Here is a 19,800-nt window from a genome sequence, read left to right as displayed (position 1 = left end):
AGGCTTTAGTATCAGTTACAACCTAATCTCACTGACTGAATTGGTCAATATAACAAATACGTATGTGGTTCTTCAATGGACGGGTCTAAGTGAAGGAATATGTTTAGATGCACAGCATGTGTTTACCACCAGGGAGAGGTATCTCAGTTTTATATGTTGGGGTGTGCTTGCCTGTGTGGACCTCATAATCATAATTTAAATGCAAAATAACCTCCAATTAAAACAGTACTGATTTTTAATCATTGGAGGCTTGCAGTAATCTAGTTAATTTAATTTCAATCAGGGATGGAAACTAATGTAGGGAAGAGGGTAGAAAAGAGGAATGTGGGGAAAAAAATAAATCCAGTTGGTAAAAATGGAGAGTGTTCTTCTGGGAGAGAAGTAGGAAGGCAAAACCATAAAGTAAGGACACAAGAGGTAGGCTGAATGTTTGAATGCTAGTAGGAAAGTGAAACATGCACAGGCATATGTAAAAACTGTACACAGAAGATTCTTTTAAGCAATTCATACGCAAGCTAAGAGAGATGTGAAGCTAATGAAATTACTGGCTAATATGCTAACATACAAGCAAAATGTAAGGTGATGTGGTGTGGTAACAAAACCATGAATGTGTATGTTTTGCAGAGGGATAAACTCATAAAATCTTGAAGGCTGGAGAAGACCACTAAGATCACCTAGTCAAGCACATCACTGCCATGTCCATCAGTGCCGCATCTTCCTCTTTTGTGAATGAGGAATGAGACAGCAAAATCATTGAAAAAGCTAGTCAAAGCTGAGTTGTGTTTTGAAATGAGGATTTTTTTTTTGTAAGATTTAGGAATAATTGTGTAGATGGTCATCTTACTGCTACTTGGGCAATGTAGACTGATAAAATTCTATTGAAGTGCTAGCATGTGAGTTAAAAAAAGCCAGATACTCTTTCCTACACTTGCAGTGTGATTGGAAAGTCAGTAATCAGTTTCCTCATAAGCTTAAGTAGGAGTAGTAATATGCATAGCTTTGTTACTGAGTAATGTAACTATCTACACAGAGAAATGGAGCAATCTGTGGATGTATCAACATAGAAAGCTGCTAGTATTGTGTTAAATGTAAATTTGAGAAAATGTGCTGTAAAAACAGCAAGAAGTATGCACTGAATTTTTATGTAACTGTTGCTTATGATAAAAATGCTTTTGGGGTAGGGACTGAATAGTCCTTGAGTAGAGAGAAAAAATGAGTATTTTGTTCGTGCCTTTTATAATGCTATGGAATTTTGAAAACTTTTTTCCTCACTGAAACAGGTGTTGAATCTCAGATGCTGTTTAGCCGAAGATTATTATCTTCAGTGTATGTTATTTTATTTTTCAGCTGGATTTGAAAGTGAACCACAATGGCGGCAGTCACATCTGATAGTCCTCCAAACCCGAGCTGCAAAATCATGACTTTTAGGCCTTCAATGGATGAATTCAGGGAGTTCAACAAATACTTAGCATACATGGAATCACAAGGTGCTCATAGGGCTGGAGTTGCAAAGGTAAACATCTTTAATATGGAAGGAAAATTGTTCTTAATACAATTATTTTTGTACTACTTTTATTTCACTGATTGAGAAACTGATCTTATTAGATTATTCTAATTTTTTCTGTATGAATTTAAGTGAATTAGATGCTGATGTGTTTTTCTGGTTGTAGTGTTTGTGTTATGCAAGTACTCTTTTGTTTCCAACTTTCAATTTCTAGCACTTTTCAACAGAAAAAGATTTAAACTACTTTTGGTAATGTAGGATACATGCATGCATGTTGCTCCAAAAGTTATTCCATGTTTTCATTTCATGGAAAGGACAACAGATACAAAGAGCACAGTGTACTATCTGACAGAGCAAGCTCTCAGCTACAGAACAGTATTTTTCATTATAGTTGCTATAATTAGCTATATATTTTGCCTGTGATGAACAAGAGCCTGCATGCTGTATTTGTAAAAATAAAACAAACAAACACATGAAAAGAACAAAATAAAAGTGCACCAGTGGAATTGACTACTGTGATAGCATTGTTGCTAGGAAAATGTTGTCCATGTATTACTGTTTTTTGTTGGCTGAAATGGATGAAAGTCAGAATGTGCCAAATCCAGCCCATACTGTGGATGTGGTAGCACAGCCCAGCCAAGATTGCAGTGTGCTCCACGGTGTTTACCATGCCACCAGAATCAGCCTCTGATGTCATATTCCAATATCCAAACATAGGAGGCATTACTTTTGGAGCAGCCCTGTATGTGCAGAATATAAACTAAAAAGTACTACTGTAAACTGGAAAATCCTCATCTGTCAGATGGCAAATGCAGTTCCTTAGGCTTGCAGATAATCCCACTACAGTCAGAGCTGTATGCTTTAAGGTTAGTAAGGCGCTGCTGAGATTTAATCCGTATTTGTTTACTTGTTAGTGATGATTATTTTTTTTATAATGAGAATTCGATGTCGAATAAAACAGTAGAAATGACTCTTTAAGATCATGAAGTTCAACCATTCTCTTAACTACCAAAGCTACCACTGAACTGTGTCACAAGATGACAAATCTGCGTGAAATAGCTCTGGAGTTGATAACTACATATCTTCCCTGAGCAACTTGTTTCAATGCCTAACCACTCATTCTGAGCGGAAATTCTTCCTGATATCCAGTGTAAAGCTCTCCTGCTATAACTCAAAGCCATTTCCTTATGTCTTGCCACCTGAATAAAGAGGGTGACTTCTTTGCTGCTACCTCCTTTCAGGTAGTTGTAGATAATGACCTCACCTGTTTTCCAGGCTAGACAGCCCCTGTTCTCAGCCAATCCACATAAATTTCTAGTCCTTTAACTAACTTTGTTGCTCTTTCCTGTATGTGCTAGAGCAACTCTGCATCTTTCTTGCAGTAAGAGACCCAAATATGAAGACAGTACTCCATGTGCAGCATCAGCAGTGCTTGAGTATAGAGAGACAACCTCTTTCCTAGTCCTGCTGGCTATGCTATGTCTAATGCAGGCCAGGATGCCATTCACTTTCTTGGTTACCTGGGTGTTTCTGGCTCTTGACTGTCACCCTCAGGTTATGGCCTGTGACTCTTCCCCAAGCCCATACAGGTGAAGGAGCTTGTTATCTGGTCCATGCAGTGAACACAGCACTTAGCCTTGTTGAATGCCATACAACTGGCTGTTGCTCACCAATCCAGCCTACCCTGATCCCTCTGCAGAGCCTTCCTACCCTCAAGCAGATCAACACTCCCACTCAGCACGATGTCATCTGTGAACTTACTGTGATTGCATCCAATCTCCTTGTCCAGATAAAAATGTTAAATGAGACTGGCTGCAATACTGAGCTTTAGGAAACACTGATTGTAACCATCTGCAAACCACTTTTTAACTTCATTGACAAGGACCCTTGGGGCCTGGCCTTATGGACAGGCTTTTGCTCAGCAAACAGTACATCTGTGTGAGCAGTGAGCTGCCAGTTTCTCCAGGAGTGTGCTGTGAGAAACACTAAAATGCAAGTAAACAACATGCACAGCCTTTCTTTGTCTAAGTAAGCAGATGATTTTACCACAGAAGTCGACCATGTTAGTCAAGCATGACCTGTCTTTCACAAACCCAGGTCGACTGAGTTTGCTCAGCATGTTGTCCTGTTTGTGCCATGTGATGACACTTAGCCCATGACTTTCCTTGGTGCGGAAGCAAGACTGATGGGCGAATAATGCCCTTCATCCTCCTTCATGGTAGAAAGGCATCATGTTCACTAAGCTCAAGTCAGCTAAGACCTCCCTGTTTGACCAGGACTAAATAAAGCAACCTGGTGCACGCTTCTGCCAGCTGCATCAGTACCCCTGATTGGATCCCGGTAAGCTGCATGGGTTTGTGTATGTTCCAGTGGAGGTCACTAACCATTTCCCCCTGGATTGTATGGATTTCATTCTGCTCCCTGTCTCTGTCTTCCAGTTCAGTGGGCTGGATAGGTGGTGAATGATTGATTGAAATAGTAAAGACTGAGGCAAAGAAGGCATTAATGATACCTTCAAGCAATAGTATATCCAGAATTTTACAGTTGTTACTCCTCCCCTAATGGAGAGTTGTTCTCAGAGATGAGATCTGGTGTAATTTAGTGTTCTATCGTATTTGTGCCTTATCTGTTTTGTCACTTTTGAAATGAACAGCACACAGTGAAGGTCTAAAAGTCTTAACTTAGTTATTTTAAATTGCCCCTGGGAATGGCTCTCCTCATCAGAAGTTGGAAATAACCTTAGTTTAAATTGTAATTATAAGATTTGATTTTAAAAGGTTGATACTACTTTTGTAGCTCTTGGAATTTCATGCTGCTTCTACCAAAATAACTAAAATGAAACTTATAGGATTAGAATTTGGTTATATATTCATGGATTTGTGATACTTTGCATAGTATAATTGGGTTTAGTTTAAAGTTAATGTCCTTGTGCTATATGACTTGAAATGCGTGCATCTCCATTTTTGGACAAACAATGTTGTTACAACTGGTCTATGAAGGGAAAGTGCTCCTGGAATGAAATGAGTGGATCTAGGTTCATAGCATTGTCCTCTCGTTTTATCTTCAGAATTCAGAACTATTTGGGGAGTTTTTCTCCATGTATGTATATGATTCTTAGGAGCACTAAAAATATTTTTCTCCATCTGGATGTATTTCTTTATAGGGTATGTACTGACCTGGATATACATAATACCTGGACTATAGCATATGATAAAAGGGAGAGTAATAAAACTCCCTCAGGACGAGAGGGAATGGCCACAAGTTGCGCCGGGGAAGATTTAGATTAGACCTGAGGAAGCATTTCTTTTCTGAAAGAGTGGTCAGGCACTGGAATGGCCTGCCTAGGGAGGTGGTTGAGGCACCATCCCTAGCGCTGTTCAAGAAGCGTTTAGATGAGGTGCTAAAGGACTTAATTTAGTAGTTGGGTAGAGATAGTGATAGGAGGATGGTTGGACTAGATGATCTTATAGGTCCTTTCCAACCTTATGAACTTATGAACTTATGAACTTATGAACTTCTACAAAATGATAAATTATATTATCCTAGAATCACAGAATCATTAAGCTTGGAAGGGATCACTGAGATCATATAGTGCAACCATCAGCCTGTGTCTGTAACTGCTATGGGCAGTGTTGCTCAGTGTGACATTTGCCCCTTTTTTTGTATATCTCTAGGGATGGTGATGCTACCACCTCCCTGAGCAACCCATTTCCAATGGCTCACCACTCATTGTAAGAATAAATTTTTCCTAACACTGAACCTGAACCTCCTGTGGTGCAACTTGAGGCCATCACCTCTCATCTTACTGTGACTTAGGAAGGGCCTTTGTACACTACAATATAGGTCTGTTTTCTCCTTGCTCTGCTTGCTGTTAGAGTAATAGTTAAAGCTGTTCTAGCCGTTTGCACTCTGTTAATTAGTTACGTATTATTGTCTTAAAAATTAATATATTCTGATACTCAACTCTTTTTTAAAAAATTATGTATTATACATATATATATATATGCATATATATAAATTTCAGCAAACTGAGGAACTTAAGTTTATTCAAAATAAATCTTCCAAAGTCAGTAATTTGCACTGTTGTAAAGGGACATTTTCTGTGTTGTGGAAGTTGGATTTTAAGTAATAGGAATAAAATAGGTTATTTTTTTCCTCTTTTTTATGGTACTTTTAAACTCAGAGGAATTCTAACAAGTATAGAACCAGTGGATGTATAAACTCAAGTGTGAAAAGAGAGAAGACTTCAAGAAGAGCTTTATGCATATGCAGAAACTGTCATTTTCCTTTAAACAGAGGACATAAAGCAGAGTAGTACTTTTTAAGTAACACTTCAGATTTATATGTGGAGGTATGGGAAAAGACCTCTTGCCGGTGCAGAAGTGTGTGTGTGTGTGTGTGTGTGTGTGTGTGTATGTGTATATATATATATATATATATATATATATATATATATATATATATATATATATATATGTGTATGTATGTATGTATATAAATAGGGATATGATGACTGTAAGGCTTGTACATACTGTGAATACTGTGAGGGGAAAAATAAAAGGTATATGCTTTTTGTGGTCTGACATAAGTGTACCCAGAGGAGATATGTCAAAGCTTACAGACTTGAAGATTGAAAGAAAAGTGTGTAAGGCTGAGAAAATTAGAAGTGAATCGAGTGATGAGATTCTGTGTGCCCATACTAATATAGGATAAAGCAGCAGAGTTACTGTTTAGTGAAGTTAAGCCAGGTACTCAAACAGAAAGTAGATGTCGGTCTGTGGGATCCCTGTGGATAAGGTAGCTGGGCAGTAAGCCATTTTTACTGTGGTGTGTGGTGTAGCCCCAAAGGTCCAGTGTAGCCAGGGCTGCATCAAAAGAACTGTGATCATCAGGGTGAGGGAAATTATTGTCCCCTCTGTACTCTCAGACCCCATCTACAGTGCAGCATTCAGCTTTGGGCTCCTTTGCCTTAAAGGGTAACTACACAATTCAGCATAAGTCCAGTTGCATCTGAGTAGGTTCACAAAGCCATCCCTAAGGAGTTTGGTCATAACCAGTGAGAACTCTCATGATCATACAGGATATTAAGCTGGGAAGAATGGCTGACACACCAGGAGGCTGTGTTACCGTTCAGCAACACCTTGACAGGCTTGTAAGTTGGGCAGAGAGGAACCAGATGAGGTTTAACAAGAGCAAGTGTAGGCTCTTGCACCTAGGGAGGAATAACTGCATGCACCAGTACAGGTTGGGGAATGACCTGCTGGAGAGGAGCTCTGAGGTGAGGGACCTGGGTGTCCTGGTGGATGACAGGGTGGCCATGAGCCAGCAGTGTGCCCTGGTGGCCAAGAAGGGCAGCGCCATCCTGGAGTGTATTAGAAAAGGTGACCTGGTCAAAGGAGCTCTGCCCTGGTGTGGTCTCACCTGGAGTACTGTGTCCAGTTCTGGGCTCCCCAGTACAAAAAAGACAGGGATCTCCTGGAAAAGAGTCCAGCAGTGGGCTACAAGGATGATAAAGGGCCTGGAGCACCTCTCTTACAAGGAAAGGCTGAGAGACCTGGGTCAGTTCAGCCTTGAAAAAAGAAGACTCAAGAGGGGATCTGATCCATGTCTATAAATATCTAAGGAGCTGAAGGCAAAGGGATGAGGCTGGACTCTTTTCTGCAGTGCATAGCAATAGGGTGAGGGGAAGTGGCCATAAACTGAAGCATAGGAAGTTCTGCACAAATGTGCATGGGAACTTCTTCACAGTGCAGTGACAGAGCACTGGCACAGCTGCACAGAGAGGTGGTGGAGTCTCCTCTGGAGATGTTCCAGACCTGCCTGTATGCCTACCTGTGCAACCTGGCCTAGGAGCTGCTCTGGCAGGGAGGTTGTACTCAGTGATCTCTAGAGGTCCCTTCCAACTCCTGCAATTTTGTGATAAGCTGCTTATTCACAATGACAACTGTGCAGTTTCTGTTCCATAGTACCACCATGATCCTATCCTTGGTCTGTTATGACAGAGCCTGGCTGCATTGTTTGCACTCCACTTCACCTTCTGTGCTATATCTCTTGGAGTCAGCGTACTGAGCGTACTCCCTGGTTGTTACTAACGTCTAGGGCTACATGTTGGGTTGCTTAGGGAACTATAACGGAACAGGCTGCTTGCATACTCAGCATCACAGCAGCATCACAAAATATTGCACCCTGGGGATTTCCTCAACACTGTACTCTCTTTTAAGAGGGAGGACGTGTCATTAAGTCGCCTCCAATGATTATTCTACATAATTCACCCCAAAACTGTAGTCACTCAAGTTTCACTGAGCAAGGCCATGGGTTTAACAGGGAGGCTGAAAGAGGAGGTTGGGGTAAACACACTGTCACAGCCCTTTATTTAAGAAGATTGTGGACCTGTCAGAGCACATGTTGGGCTTTAAACTGGTAGGTGGCTCAGCACCACACAGTTGTGCACTAACTCCCCATCTCAATGGCATGGGGGAAGAGAATAAAAAAGAAGTGGAACTTGTGAGTTGAGATAAAATTATTTACTAATATTGGGAAAAAGAAAAGGATAATAATTGTGACAGGTACATGTATATAACAAGAGATGCAGAAGGAATTGCTTATCACCCCCAACTAATGACCTGCTACGTTCGTAGATAATCCATGCAATAACATCCATAGTCAAGTCCACTCCTTGATCCACAGCCCGCCTATAGGTTGCATCTCTTCCGTTATTGCCTGAAGTGTCATGGGCCCATCAAGCTGGAAATAGTTCACTCTTATACTGCCAGTCCAGATCTACATGAATCACTTCAGACCTTCAATCTACCTCTGAGTTGTTTTGGTGTTTTTCAGTGATACAACTCTTGGGTATGTGAGCATCTGTGTGATGTGTCTTTATGACCGCATTCTTTACCTGGGCTGCAATATCCACAGTGCAGCAGCACAGATAGGTTTGCTTTGTCATTGCCAGTTCTGCTTCCATTGCTCTAACCAACCTAACAGGGCATTTGCTGCTGTTCAAGAGTCAGTTTAGAGGAAGAGCACTTGTCACTTTTCTCTTTCTGCCAAGTCTAAAGCTGGTTGGATGACCTTCACTTCTTCAGATTAACTTAACACTCCCTTTTCCTGTAGTAGTTTCAGCAGCTTATTGTATAGGACTCTCTAGAGCAGCCTTATGCCATTGATGCTTTCCCACAATGCAACAGGATCACCCATCAGTGATCAGGGCACATTTCTTCTCATTTTCTGTTTGTTTATTATGTAGTAGAGTCTCTTCACCATGTGTCATCTCCTCTTCTGTCAATATTCTAAAATCTTTGACTTTTGGCCAGTCCATAATCGATTCTAAGATTCCTGGCTGACTGGGATTTGTTATTAGAGCCCGCTGTGTGATCTGTACAGACTGTTCATTCCATGTAGCATCAGTTACATGATGTGTGGTCAGAACACTTTGTCTCGCTCTAATTTTCAGAGTAAGAGGCAAGATTCTTTGATATACCCAGAGTGAGACTGATACACAAGCAAGGTCAAATGTCATCTAACAGTTTACTATCAATTTAAGTGATGGAGAAGGAAAAGACTGGGGATTATTATGAAATAGGGTAATGGGGAAGGGAATAGGAAAGATAGGAAAAGAGCAAGAATTATGTAAAGCGGGGATAGTCACCACCAGGGATCCAGTTAATCTGTTGTGTGCACTTTGGACAGTCCAAGGCTGATGCAGGAGTAAGGGCAGGGGGAGGCCATGGCAGAATGGCCAACCTTAGGCAGCAAACTGGTAAACACTGTGCAACTGACAGTTAGGAAGTCCAGCAGAAATAAGCAGGTGTCAGTTAGAAGGTCCAGGAGAATCAGGCAGCAGGCAAGTATCATGCCATGAGGCATCTGATACGAAGCACACCCCTTATTGATTGTTGGTGACTTTTTCATCCTCTTCTTGGGCCACTGCTGCATTCCTGGGCACTTAAGAGTCATGTGCAATGCCTATGGGCATGCAAGTTCTCTGGATGGTTATTGCCCTCCAGGTGTGCCCACAAAAGGCTGCTCATTGGCCATTTAATGGGTATTTATCTCTGATGGCTGTTTATCTCTCATTGCCCCTCGCCTGTAAGTCTTCAGACAAAAGGTTTCTTGACTTGCCCATCTGTTTAAGTTGTCCAACAACAAGCTTTGAAACAAAGGTGAAGACTGTTTGCCTGGACTTGTTCGTCTTTCAGAAATAGTCTCTTACAATCTCTTTCAACAACCAGATCAGCGTAGGCAGTTGGGTTGCCAGAGGGATCTGTGCTTCAATATCAACCACTTCCAAAGCTGCTCTGACCCCTTCATATGCTGCCTATACCCCTATAGTGGGCTATGGATTCTGTGTCTCCAGCTCCAAAACCCTAGGGCTCAACTGTTTGTCTTCCCTGGCACTTTCTGGCAAACCTGCAAAGTGGGGCCATTTTCCCTGGCTGCAGCGTAGAGCACACTTTTTACATTTTGTCCTGCCTGAACTGGTGTGTGGTGCTTAGCTACCTGTCATGTTAAAACATAGTACCACTCAAAAATGAGACCATGTTTGAGAGCATTGTTCATATACTTACTGAACTTGGGCAGCTCAGTGTAGTGACCACTTCCCTGGGGAGCCTTTTCCAGCTTTATGCTTTATGCCTTTTTGATTCGTGGCAAAACCATGTTTTAGAAAGATTTGAGTTATTTTCTTCCCTTTCTCAAAAATGTATTGTGCTGTGTTGTTCCACATGATAATGTCTTCAGTGTATTGTGAGTGTTAGGGGATTGACACTGTTCTGGTGCAGTCTGGATCAACCTGTGACAAATGGTACTATTAGTAACCCTACAACAGAAGGGTCCTCTGTGAGTCTAGGCAAGATGGACAGCTGCTTAATCTTGTCCATCTCCAAGGCAGCTATACTGAAGCTCATTGATACACTTTTGGGTCCTTGAAGTCCCCCTTCTTTATTCCAAGGATGCATGGAGCCTCTCAGCCAATCACAATGGGGTGCTTTTGCCACTCATTTCTTGTTAGGCCACTTTGGCCTCCAGTACAGTTAACTCTTGGGATCTCCTGTCAATCTGGAAATTCAGATGGGTTTTACCCCTTAATAACTTGATGGCACTGGAGTACATTGTGCACCAGTGACCACTGGAGCCTGATTCTTTATCTTTGTGCTAGACCATCAAATCCACATAGACTAGTAAACTGAATTGTCCCTTTATTCCACCTGGCTGGAGCAGGGCCTCTGTAGTTATGGTTATTGTATTCATGACTCATGGCACTTGTATTCATGAACTTGATGGCACTTGTTGACCTTAGAGGTAGGATTAGACCACTTTTTCTGTCTGGAGAACTGCCTGGAAGGGCCCTCTTGTGATTTTTTTTCTCATTTAACTCGCATACCCATGCCTGTATGGCTGAGATGGATTTTCCATCCCAATTAGTCATAACCTCTCCATGATCTTGTAGGTAAAAATACAGGATGGTATGCTGTGTATACCCACTATATCCTCTCGAGCAAAGAGTTGCTTACTTCTAATGAAAGAAGTACTGGTTTGTGCAGGTGGAGGAGCCATTGAACCATTTTATCCAGAGTTGAGACACAAGCCTGTAGGGAAGAAGAGACCGTCTTCATACTGTCATCTACTATTGACTTTTTGTCATCTTCCCAATTCACTCTTGCCAGAGTGCTGGCATACAATGATGATGCATTCTATCCAACGCTGTGCCACATAAGTCACATACATCTAATGTCATCTGGGTCTTGGAAGTGCATATTATCATCCAAGTTAATTGCACGTATAATTTCTACCACAACTTGTTCCCTCAGGTACTGGATAATTTTCTCCATTGTGATCCATTTGCTTGGGTTAAATACCAGGTGTTCCTGGAAGTGCTTTCTTTCCCTCATGGCTGACAAGAGTCGCCACCATCAGGTGAAAGAGTGTGTCCCTTTTCCAACTCTTTTGTCAGTGTCACTTTCCCTAGAAAGAGATCCTAGTTGCTTGGGTTCACTGCCTTCTAAGTCCAGGCTACTGGCAGCAGCAGTCTAGCTCTACAGCAGCCAGGGGAGTGTGTACTCCCTTGCTGATGGCTGTAATCTTTTTGCATATCTTGCAGCCCACTCAAAACTAAGAGTTGGGTGGTTTCTCACCCTTCTCCTCTTGCCTTTGTGAATGCCATACTCCATTTTCTTCTGCAAACTTGGAAGCTTCTCTCTTTGCTAAATGTTCTGACTTCTGAGGACATTTCTTTGTCTTGCTTATAGGGACAGTTGATACTGGCACTGGTTGGTTCTCTGGTTGAACTGTGGAGCTGCATAGTCTTTAAGTTCCCTTCCAGTCCAAAGCATTCTATAATTCAGTAAATTTCCTATTAATATATGTGAAATAAATGATAGAGATGCTAGACAGACAATATTGAAGCCATTCCTAGACAGGTGATATACTGTGCAACAGAAAGCGAATTGGCTAAAAGATTTTTATCAGGCTTTTTTCAAAGAATGGAATAAGATAATACAGTTTAGATCTACTGCTACAGAGAATACTTTGCTTAAAATAGAAAGCAATAGAATGAGTGAAAAATGAAATATACTGATAGATTAATTGCTCTTTCCTGACTAAGAATTGTTCTGAAGCCATGAGCTACAGTTGTGTGGAGTAAAACAGTTAAATGACTTTGCAGTCAAATTGGCAGGTAGGAAGGTGAATTTTGGAGCATTGCACTGTAGGTACACATTGACAAGCAGAAGGAAAACAACTTTTTCAAATTTTTAGTGAAACTAGCTACATAGAAATAGTAGACAGTGCTGTTCAGAATCAAATGTAGAGCAGAGATTACCTGTACACAAAAAAGAATTTAACACAAATTTTAGGCTTTGATAGCACTTCAAAATAGCCTCAGTTGTGTAATATGCAGCTTCTTATTGGAAAACGAACGGTGACATTTGTTATCTAAAACTGAGTACATATGCACTAAGTAACATCAGTCATTGTAAGTGTGCTTTGGATATTTGCTATAAATATAGATAAATGAGAAAACTTTGCTTTAGTTATTCCATTTTGTATTTGAACTGAATATTTGATCGATGATTTTGATCTAAGCTGCCTGCATAACATAAACCTAATTTGCCTGACTTTGAAAAGGTTGTTCATTTTTAAAGGGCATGCAAAGAGGCTTCACTGGGTCAGGTCAACAGTAAAAAATCTGACCTAGTTATTATTTCCAACTGTGATATGACCTGTGACTGTGTCATTTTGGATATGATGTTCTGATATCTCTATTCTCCTTGCTCTGACCTTTGTTAGAAAATGTAAATTATTTGGGGTGGAGACTCTGTTTTCATTTAAAATGATGCTCCATGTATCAGTGCTTACTCAATTCACTCTTCTAGTGAGTAATAACAACATAAACATACTTCAGTTAGTTGAAAGTGGATATTTTGAACCAATACTCACAAAAGTGTTTTAATCACTTAACACACTGACCTTGAATTGGAGAAGGTAATGCAAATTTTGCTTTTCAGTATTCATCTAGCTGAGCCAAATGTGTGAGTTCATGCTTAATAATTGTGAAAATGAAAATCTCTGCGCACATATTTGATTTCTATGCATATATTCTGAATGCATGACTTCCCTGCTTCCAAACTAACATTCTGTATTATGCTGATGTGAATGTAATGTAAGATTTGCATGAAACAACTATGTGGGAATCAGAAGATGATAGAATTACTTTTTCTCTAAAGGCTAAAAACACTGAAATAAGCTCTGAGGTCCCTATGCAAGTGAAATCATGTGGTAGTTGAGAGGAAAAAAAGGAACAGAGGGGATTCCATCCGTGTGCAAACTGGATAAAGTTTGTTTAAAGTAGAAGTGCTAGACACAGAAGTATATTACTATCTGATATTTTTTTCTTAAGCTTGGAAATTTGGCTTAGTATGTACTTAGTACCATGAATGGGAGTGACCAGATCTCTTTGAGGTTTGGATGTTGAGTACATGAGCATTACAATTTGATTGCTTAAAAAATTATTGTTTTGCTAAGGTAGCAAATAATCTCACAATCTAAGTAATGTTTTTCTCTTATTTTGTTAATCTTTTTACTGAGTGATGTTAATGACAGTCTCTAATAGACAGTGTTGTACGAAATCCTGAAGTGCTTGGTTAGAGGAATGATCTAGCTAGCACTGAGTAAAAGCTACCTCTAGAGTAGGGATTAATTATTCATGTTAACGTAATTCGTAAGTGGTAGAGATACTTTTACGAAAGCCGTCCTACTTCCTCTGTGTTGCTTTAATAATTTCCATCCATTGCCTGTGAAAATCTGAACTCCACAGAAGAAATCAAGTATAATGAGTGGAGCAAATTCACATGTAAAACATCCAGATGTTTTGTCAAGTAAAATTAAAAAAAAATAATAAATAAAAAGCTATACAGAAAGCAATAAAGTGAAATGAAAAGCTGCCCAAAAACTGTCTCCTGCTTTGTTTTAAAATTTGCAAATCTAGAGATTTTCTTCAGATAAGTAGTAAAAGGAACATTCGAAATTATGCAGTCTGTTAAAGAACACTTCTGTGACTACAGGATTCTTTGAAATTTGAGATGGCTTTGGTGGTAACAATTTAATACCTAATGAGGAATTTTTGTAGATTTTGGGCAATGATGGTGTCTGAAGTAAGTGTTGGCTTTACAATTGGGTAATCCACACAGAGCTTTAATACTTAATTATGAGCTTTAAATTGTGTTAATATATTCAGTATGTCTTAATGAGTCCAGAGTGCTACTGGAATAGAATTGAGCTCTGAAGTTTTATGTACGTTTAAGAGACAGCAGTTCTGTGAACTAGCTGTAGTTTTTTAAATATATCAATAAAAAATGATTTTATTCAAGCTTTATTCAGCAAACAACATTTGGAAAAAAGACTGTCAATTGTAGGAGTCTGCTTTTTACGCGTTGAGGATAACAATTATATATCATCGTGAGCAGTGCTTCTGCACTGTATTGTTTTCTGACTGTAAAAGATTTCTGTCCAGTTTTATTATACATGTATATGTTTGTACAGTTGCATGGGTCTGAGTTGCTGTGGATTAGTGAGTTGGTACTTGTGAATTGAAGAACTGAAGATAATGTTACAGCCATTCTGTGTGGCTTTCTGTATCATCTAGGAGCACTTATATGATTACGTAGTTAAGTGTAACAGCTGGTAAGCTGTAAGTTCATCATGTGAGCATGTTTGATTCTTTGGATTTTCCAGAATATTTCAAATCAGTGTGGTTGCTGTTGTTATTCCATATTTTTCATCTGAATTTTCAGGTTATCCCACCAAAGGAGTGGAAGCCAAGAAAACATTATGATGATATTGAGGATTTGGTGATCCCGGCTCCAATTCAGCAGATGGTCACTGGCCAGTCAGGGCTCTTCACACAATATAACATTCAGAAAAAGCCAATGACAGTGAAGGAATTCAAGCAGCTGGCCAACAGTGACAAGTATGTATATGTAGTCCTTGCTTAAAATGGCTAGTGTTTATTTGTTCCTATGTTGTCATTTCTTTGAAGTGTGGTGGTATGTGGTTATTATTACAATTGTTTTAACCTACTTCACTGAAACTTTTCTGTCTGTTAAGTTCTAGAATCATACCACAATATGAATTTTTGTTCTGTTTTTGAAAGCAGCTGTTGCATATGTTGGAAGTAAAGATAATGATCTAGAACACAGTTGTGCTTAGTGAAATTCCATGTTCTGGGTATGGCAAAACAGCTATTAAAGAAGGAAAAAAAGGTGCTGAAAAGGGCTAGGCACTATGCTAAAAAGCTTCAGCTTGATGGGTGAGAAGAGTGGGAAGTGATAGAAGGAGTACTTCCTCATTCCTTTTGCCAGTGTAAAACGATATATTCTTCTTTAGTATTTCTAAAAAATTGGTGGGAAATGATGTTTTGATTTAAGGCATAAAGAATCCCTGAATGAGAAGATACTTGAAAATAATGAATTAGAGAAAGCAAAGTAGTAATGGCCTAGTTTGAAGGAAAGTTTCTCTTGTTAACTAATATAAGAAGCTAGAATGTATGGAGAGAAGCTGTTGCCAAGATCAGGAAAACTAGGAGATGAGAATCTCTTGAAGAGGCTTCTTAGCAAATGTTCTGTAGTATCCACGCATGTGTAGAAGTGGAAAACTGATCTCCTTTTTTCAGTAAAAAATTATTGGGACATCTATTTCTGTACTTCTTGTGAAAAAAGTGATGTTACCACACAGAAGTTTCTTTTCCTGATAAGCAGGAAGGAAGTTTGTTTTGTAGTTGTTTAAATTTATTTGTTCAGTAACTGTTAAAAGAGAGAATAAATAGAAAGTTATGTCAATTCCTATGATATCTTTTCATATATAGTTGAAATGTGGATTTGATTAACTCATGGTAGGATGAGAAGCAACTTTTTAAAATAGACTTGATAATGCCTAATACCTGTGTAGGTTTATTATGTGGCACAATCTTTATTACGTTTATTTTATTCCTTATCAAGGAATGTATTTGGTTTCACTTTTTATACTTGTTTTACTGAAAACAGTTTACAACTTCATAGTTAAAGTAAAAACATTTGGGAGAACTTTTAATAAATTATTAGCTATGAGTCTCTAACTGCTCTTGAGAAAATGTCACCTCCTGTGACGCTGTTAATATTACTTGTTTTTCTTAAGCTATTATAAAACTTGGAATCCCTTTTGCTCGTAAAGAGACCAACATGCTTCTCCACTCCAGGGAAATATGGGTATGCGTGCATTCCATAGTGGAGATACTTGTTATGGTAATTGAATTTATGTATCCTTATTACTCAGTGTCAAACAGAAATACAGTCAGTTTTCTCTTGAAAAAATGATGAAAATAAAAACTCTGTTGCTAAAAATTTATTGTTCAACACATATATTGTTAACTGGTTATCTTTGTTCTGTCTTATTATGTGATGTACTTTGTTCACATATATTCAGATTTTCCTTCCAGTAGTTCAGCTGTGGTAAGATGGTAGTGCTAGTGTTAAACTGTTTCTCAGAGCTGCAGTAGCAGGGGATCATGTTTTCTTTTCTGAAGACCAGAATACGGGAGAACAGAGTCCTGACAAAAGGATCCTGGGGCAAAGGCTATTAATGAATGGTTTTTTTTTGTGGTAGAATGTTAATGCTGTGTTCTCAGAAGATTTTCAAAGAGCAACTAACCTTCTTGTGTATATAAAGGTAAGGTATCCTAAAAGGGAAAAAAGAAAAGATCTCTTAAATATTTTGTTTTCATTTCTTGAGAGAAGTTTTGCTATCACTGTTCGAAGTACTCTATCTCCTCTTGAAGTCTTTTCCTGGGGGAGGAGGAAGGGAGCAAAGTACTGTTTTTGCCAGGCAGTGGCAGAATTAGTTCATTTGAATTATTCTGGGATAAACTTTTGTAGACCCTACCTCCGATTTTGCAGAGATAGTACTGAGGCAGAGAAATAGAAAATGTCAGTTGTCAGAGAAGCGGCTGTTCAACATGTGTTTGTTACAAAGAACAGAAACAATCAGGGCATTAGCATGAAAGCAGTCATGAGGAGTTCTGTTTAGCTCCCGAAGATTGAAGAAAATCTTCTATGGGTAAGTGTATAACATCAACTACTCTATCTGTCAGGTATGATGAGGTTACATTTTGTGGTGAGCTGTGAAACCAGGAATTCAGGACAAGTAATATTTCTTTCAGTGACTTTGAAATAAAGTGATCTCTTAGAAATTTCTTTGCAGGATCAGAAGGATAGCCCATTGTGAAGGTGGTTGTTAAAAGACTATGCTGAACATTTGCCTTGCCTCTTCCTCTGCAGATACTGCACCCCAAGATACATAGATTATGAAGATCTGGAGCGTAAATACTGGAAGAACTTGACTTTTGTGCCACCAATTTATGGAGCAGATATCAATGGGAGCATTTATGATAAAGTATGCGTAGCTTTTTATAAAGTTTATCTTCCAGCCCCCTCCTAAAGGGTAGTATACTTGCAAGATGCATTCTTGTTTTGTGGCTGAAAAGTGTCTTTTTGAAATCTTTGCGTTACTCTCTTAGAAGACTCCAAGCTGGATTGCAATTAACTGTACATCTCATCTGCAAGAATATTTTTGTAGAGTATTCATACTTTTTCTTATCATAGGACTTCCTTTTCTTCACTTGGAGCTTTCCAGGGTTTTGAAATGCTTTCCTGTTTATTTCTAAACATTTCAGTATGTGTCGTATTTGTGTGCCTATGTAGGAATTTTCATTTTGAGTAACTTTAAAATATGAGGTACTTTTATTTCTCACTTTCACAGGGGAAAATGGATAGTAGCACTTTATACATGTCAGGTTTATCTACAGTTTCTGTGAAATATACTTACGATTGCTTTATGCCTCTGAATTAAAATAAAGAGGAAGTGTGTTTTAATGGTTACTTATGAAGATCTCCATGGATAAAAAAGGACTTTCAGTACGGATTGTATTCCAGAGAATTACAGTGTATCCATTGGTATCAAAGAGATTATGTAAATATCAATAGGAAGTAGATTTTGATAGTATTATTGAAGGAATGTGACTGACAAAAGAAATGATAGCATGAAAAAAAATAAATGTGAGGATTTACAAAATCATAAAGGCGGAGTTTTATACAAAACAGCCTGTCTTTATGTATAGAGTTACAGGTTCCTGAGTTGTTTCATGTTCCATGTAATTCCCTTCTGCAAACATTAAAAAAAAAAGTGAAAAAAGTACAATTTCCTCGTAGCGGATGGTCTAATATGCTGCTAGTGTTTCATATTTCTTCACAGAAGACAAATTGCTGAAAGACTATCCAAAGATACTTAGAGTCAGCCACAAAGGTTTTAGGCTTTTCAAGTTTTGTATTAGTTTATGTGATCTTTTAAAGACAGCTATAAATGTCTACTGGTCTTTGGTTTAGAAAAAGCAAGAAGTCCAAATTCTATTTTGTGTCCAAATAGTTGTGTAAAAGTGATGAAGAAAATAATTGAAGATTCTGATTTGAGCTGTTTCAGTGAAGAGCAACTTCTAAGTGTAGATGGTGTTGAGTTTTTTATTTTTATATGGACAAAAACAGGGCATAGGAAAGCAATACTTTTTTTGTTGTTGTTGTTTGTTTGTTTTAATTCCAGTAAGTATAAGCTTGCTCCTTTATTAATTTTTTTCTCTTTATCTACCCTGTGTGCCATGTTTTGTCCACCCTTTTATCCCGCTTTTGTCCCTTTTTGTGCGCAAGAACTTCTTTACGGTGAGGGTGACGGAGCACTGGCACAGCTGCACAGGGGGGTGTGGAATCTCCCTCTCTGGAGATATTCAAGACCCACCTGGACGCCTACCTGTGCGACCTGGTGTAGGGAACCTGCTTTGGCAGGGGGGTTGGACTCGATCTCTAGAGGTCCCTTCCAACCCCTATGATTCTGTGATTCTACGATTCATTCTCCTTTTGCCCCCTTTTCTGTCCCACACCAGCATTTTACAAAGTATACATGGGAAAACAACATTTATGGTCGTGATTAAATAAGCATTTAGAAATATAAATGAAGAGAAATGTTAGTGAAAGGTAAAATTGTTAAAGAAAGAGTAAACAGGCTGAGCAGTTAGTGCAGCAGCCATGTCAGTGTGTGCAGTTTAGTAGAGTTTAGGTGCAAAGGAAGAATAATCTCTGGTACCAAAACTGTTAGTGAGAAAATTGCAGGTGTCAGATAAAAATGTTTACGTCTCAGAGTATTTTTGCCAATGTTAATTTTCAGCCACTAGATGGTGTGCTTGGGCAACTTATATTTTTCACATCTTCTTGATATTGCTTAGAATGGATTTTATTTTTCCTTTCATTTCAGATTATAGATTGTTTTTCATGTTCATTTAGTTTGTTTTGCTGTTGCCATTTTCTGGGGGAAAGTGATAAATATAGGTAGGGGCAATATACAGGAGAAAGAGCATGGCAGAATTAATTTGGCGTAAGCACCTGTGTATGTAAAACAAAAATAAGTGCTTGGTTTTTACAGCATGTGTTTTATAGTAAACTGTGCTACTGATACATAATGATACATGTCTAGCTGGATTCCTAATAGAAAATATCAGGAATTTAGTGCAAATGTGATGTTCATGTGTACTTGGGCTGTCAAAATTATTAAGAAATATTTCTGTACTGCAAGCTCTTATTCTTTATTTTAACAGTTTTCCACTTGTTTTCTCTTCAGTATGATGATCACTTTTCTGTCAAATCAGTGCCTGAAGCACAACTAAGTTTTAAGTTTTTCCATTTAAGTAATTTAAGAAATAAGATTTCTGCAGTGTGGCATTT

General features: G+C 38.8%; 1 protein-coding gene across 1 annotated transcript in view; it reads left to right on the top strand.

Moving 5' to 3' along the window:
• The first annotated feature begins 1,359 nt into the window (after positions 1-1,359).
• KDM4C (lysine demethylase 4C) overlaps positions 1,360-19,800 on the top strand; it is a 263,542-nt gene continuing 245,101 nt past the window's right edge. Inside the window, exons 1-3 of the mRNA XM_065744185.1 lie at positions 1,360-1,513; positions 14,797-14,972; positions 17,314-17,428. Coding sequence (XP_065600257.1) covers positions 1,370-1,513; positions 14,797-14,972; positions 17,314-17,428 — 435 coding nt within the window. The 5' untranslated portion in view covers positions 1,360-1,369. The remainder of the gene's footprint in view (positions 1,514-14,796; positions 14,973-17,313; positions 17,429-19,800) is intronic.

The sequence above is a fragment of the Cyrtonyx montezumae genome, unplaced genomic scaffold, assembly GCF_038088225.1.
Source record: "Cyrtonyx montezumae isolate F1298 unplaced genomic scaffold, pur_monq_1.0 scaffold_30, whole genome shotgun sequence".
Classification (NCBI taxonomy): domain Eukaryota; kingdom Metazoa; phylum Chordata; class Aves; order Galliformes; family Odontophoridae; genus Cyrtonyx; species Cyrtonyx montezumae.
Note: the sequence above shows the minus strand (reverse complement) of the source record. Positions and strands in the feature narration are given on the sequence as shown.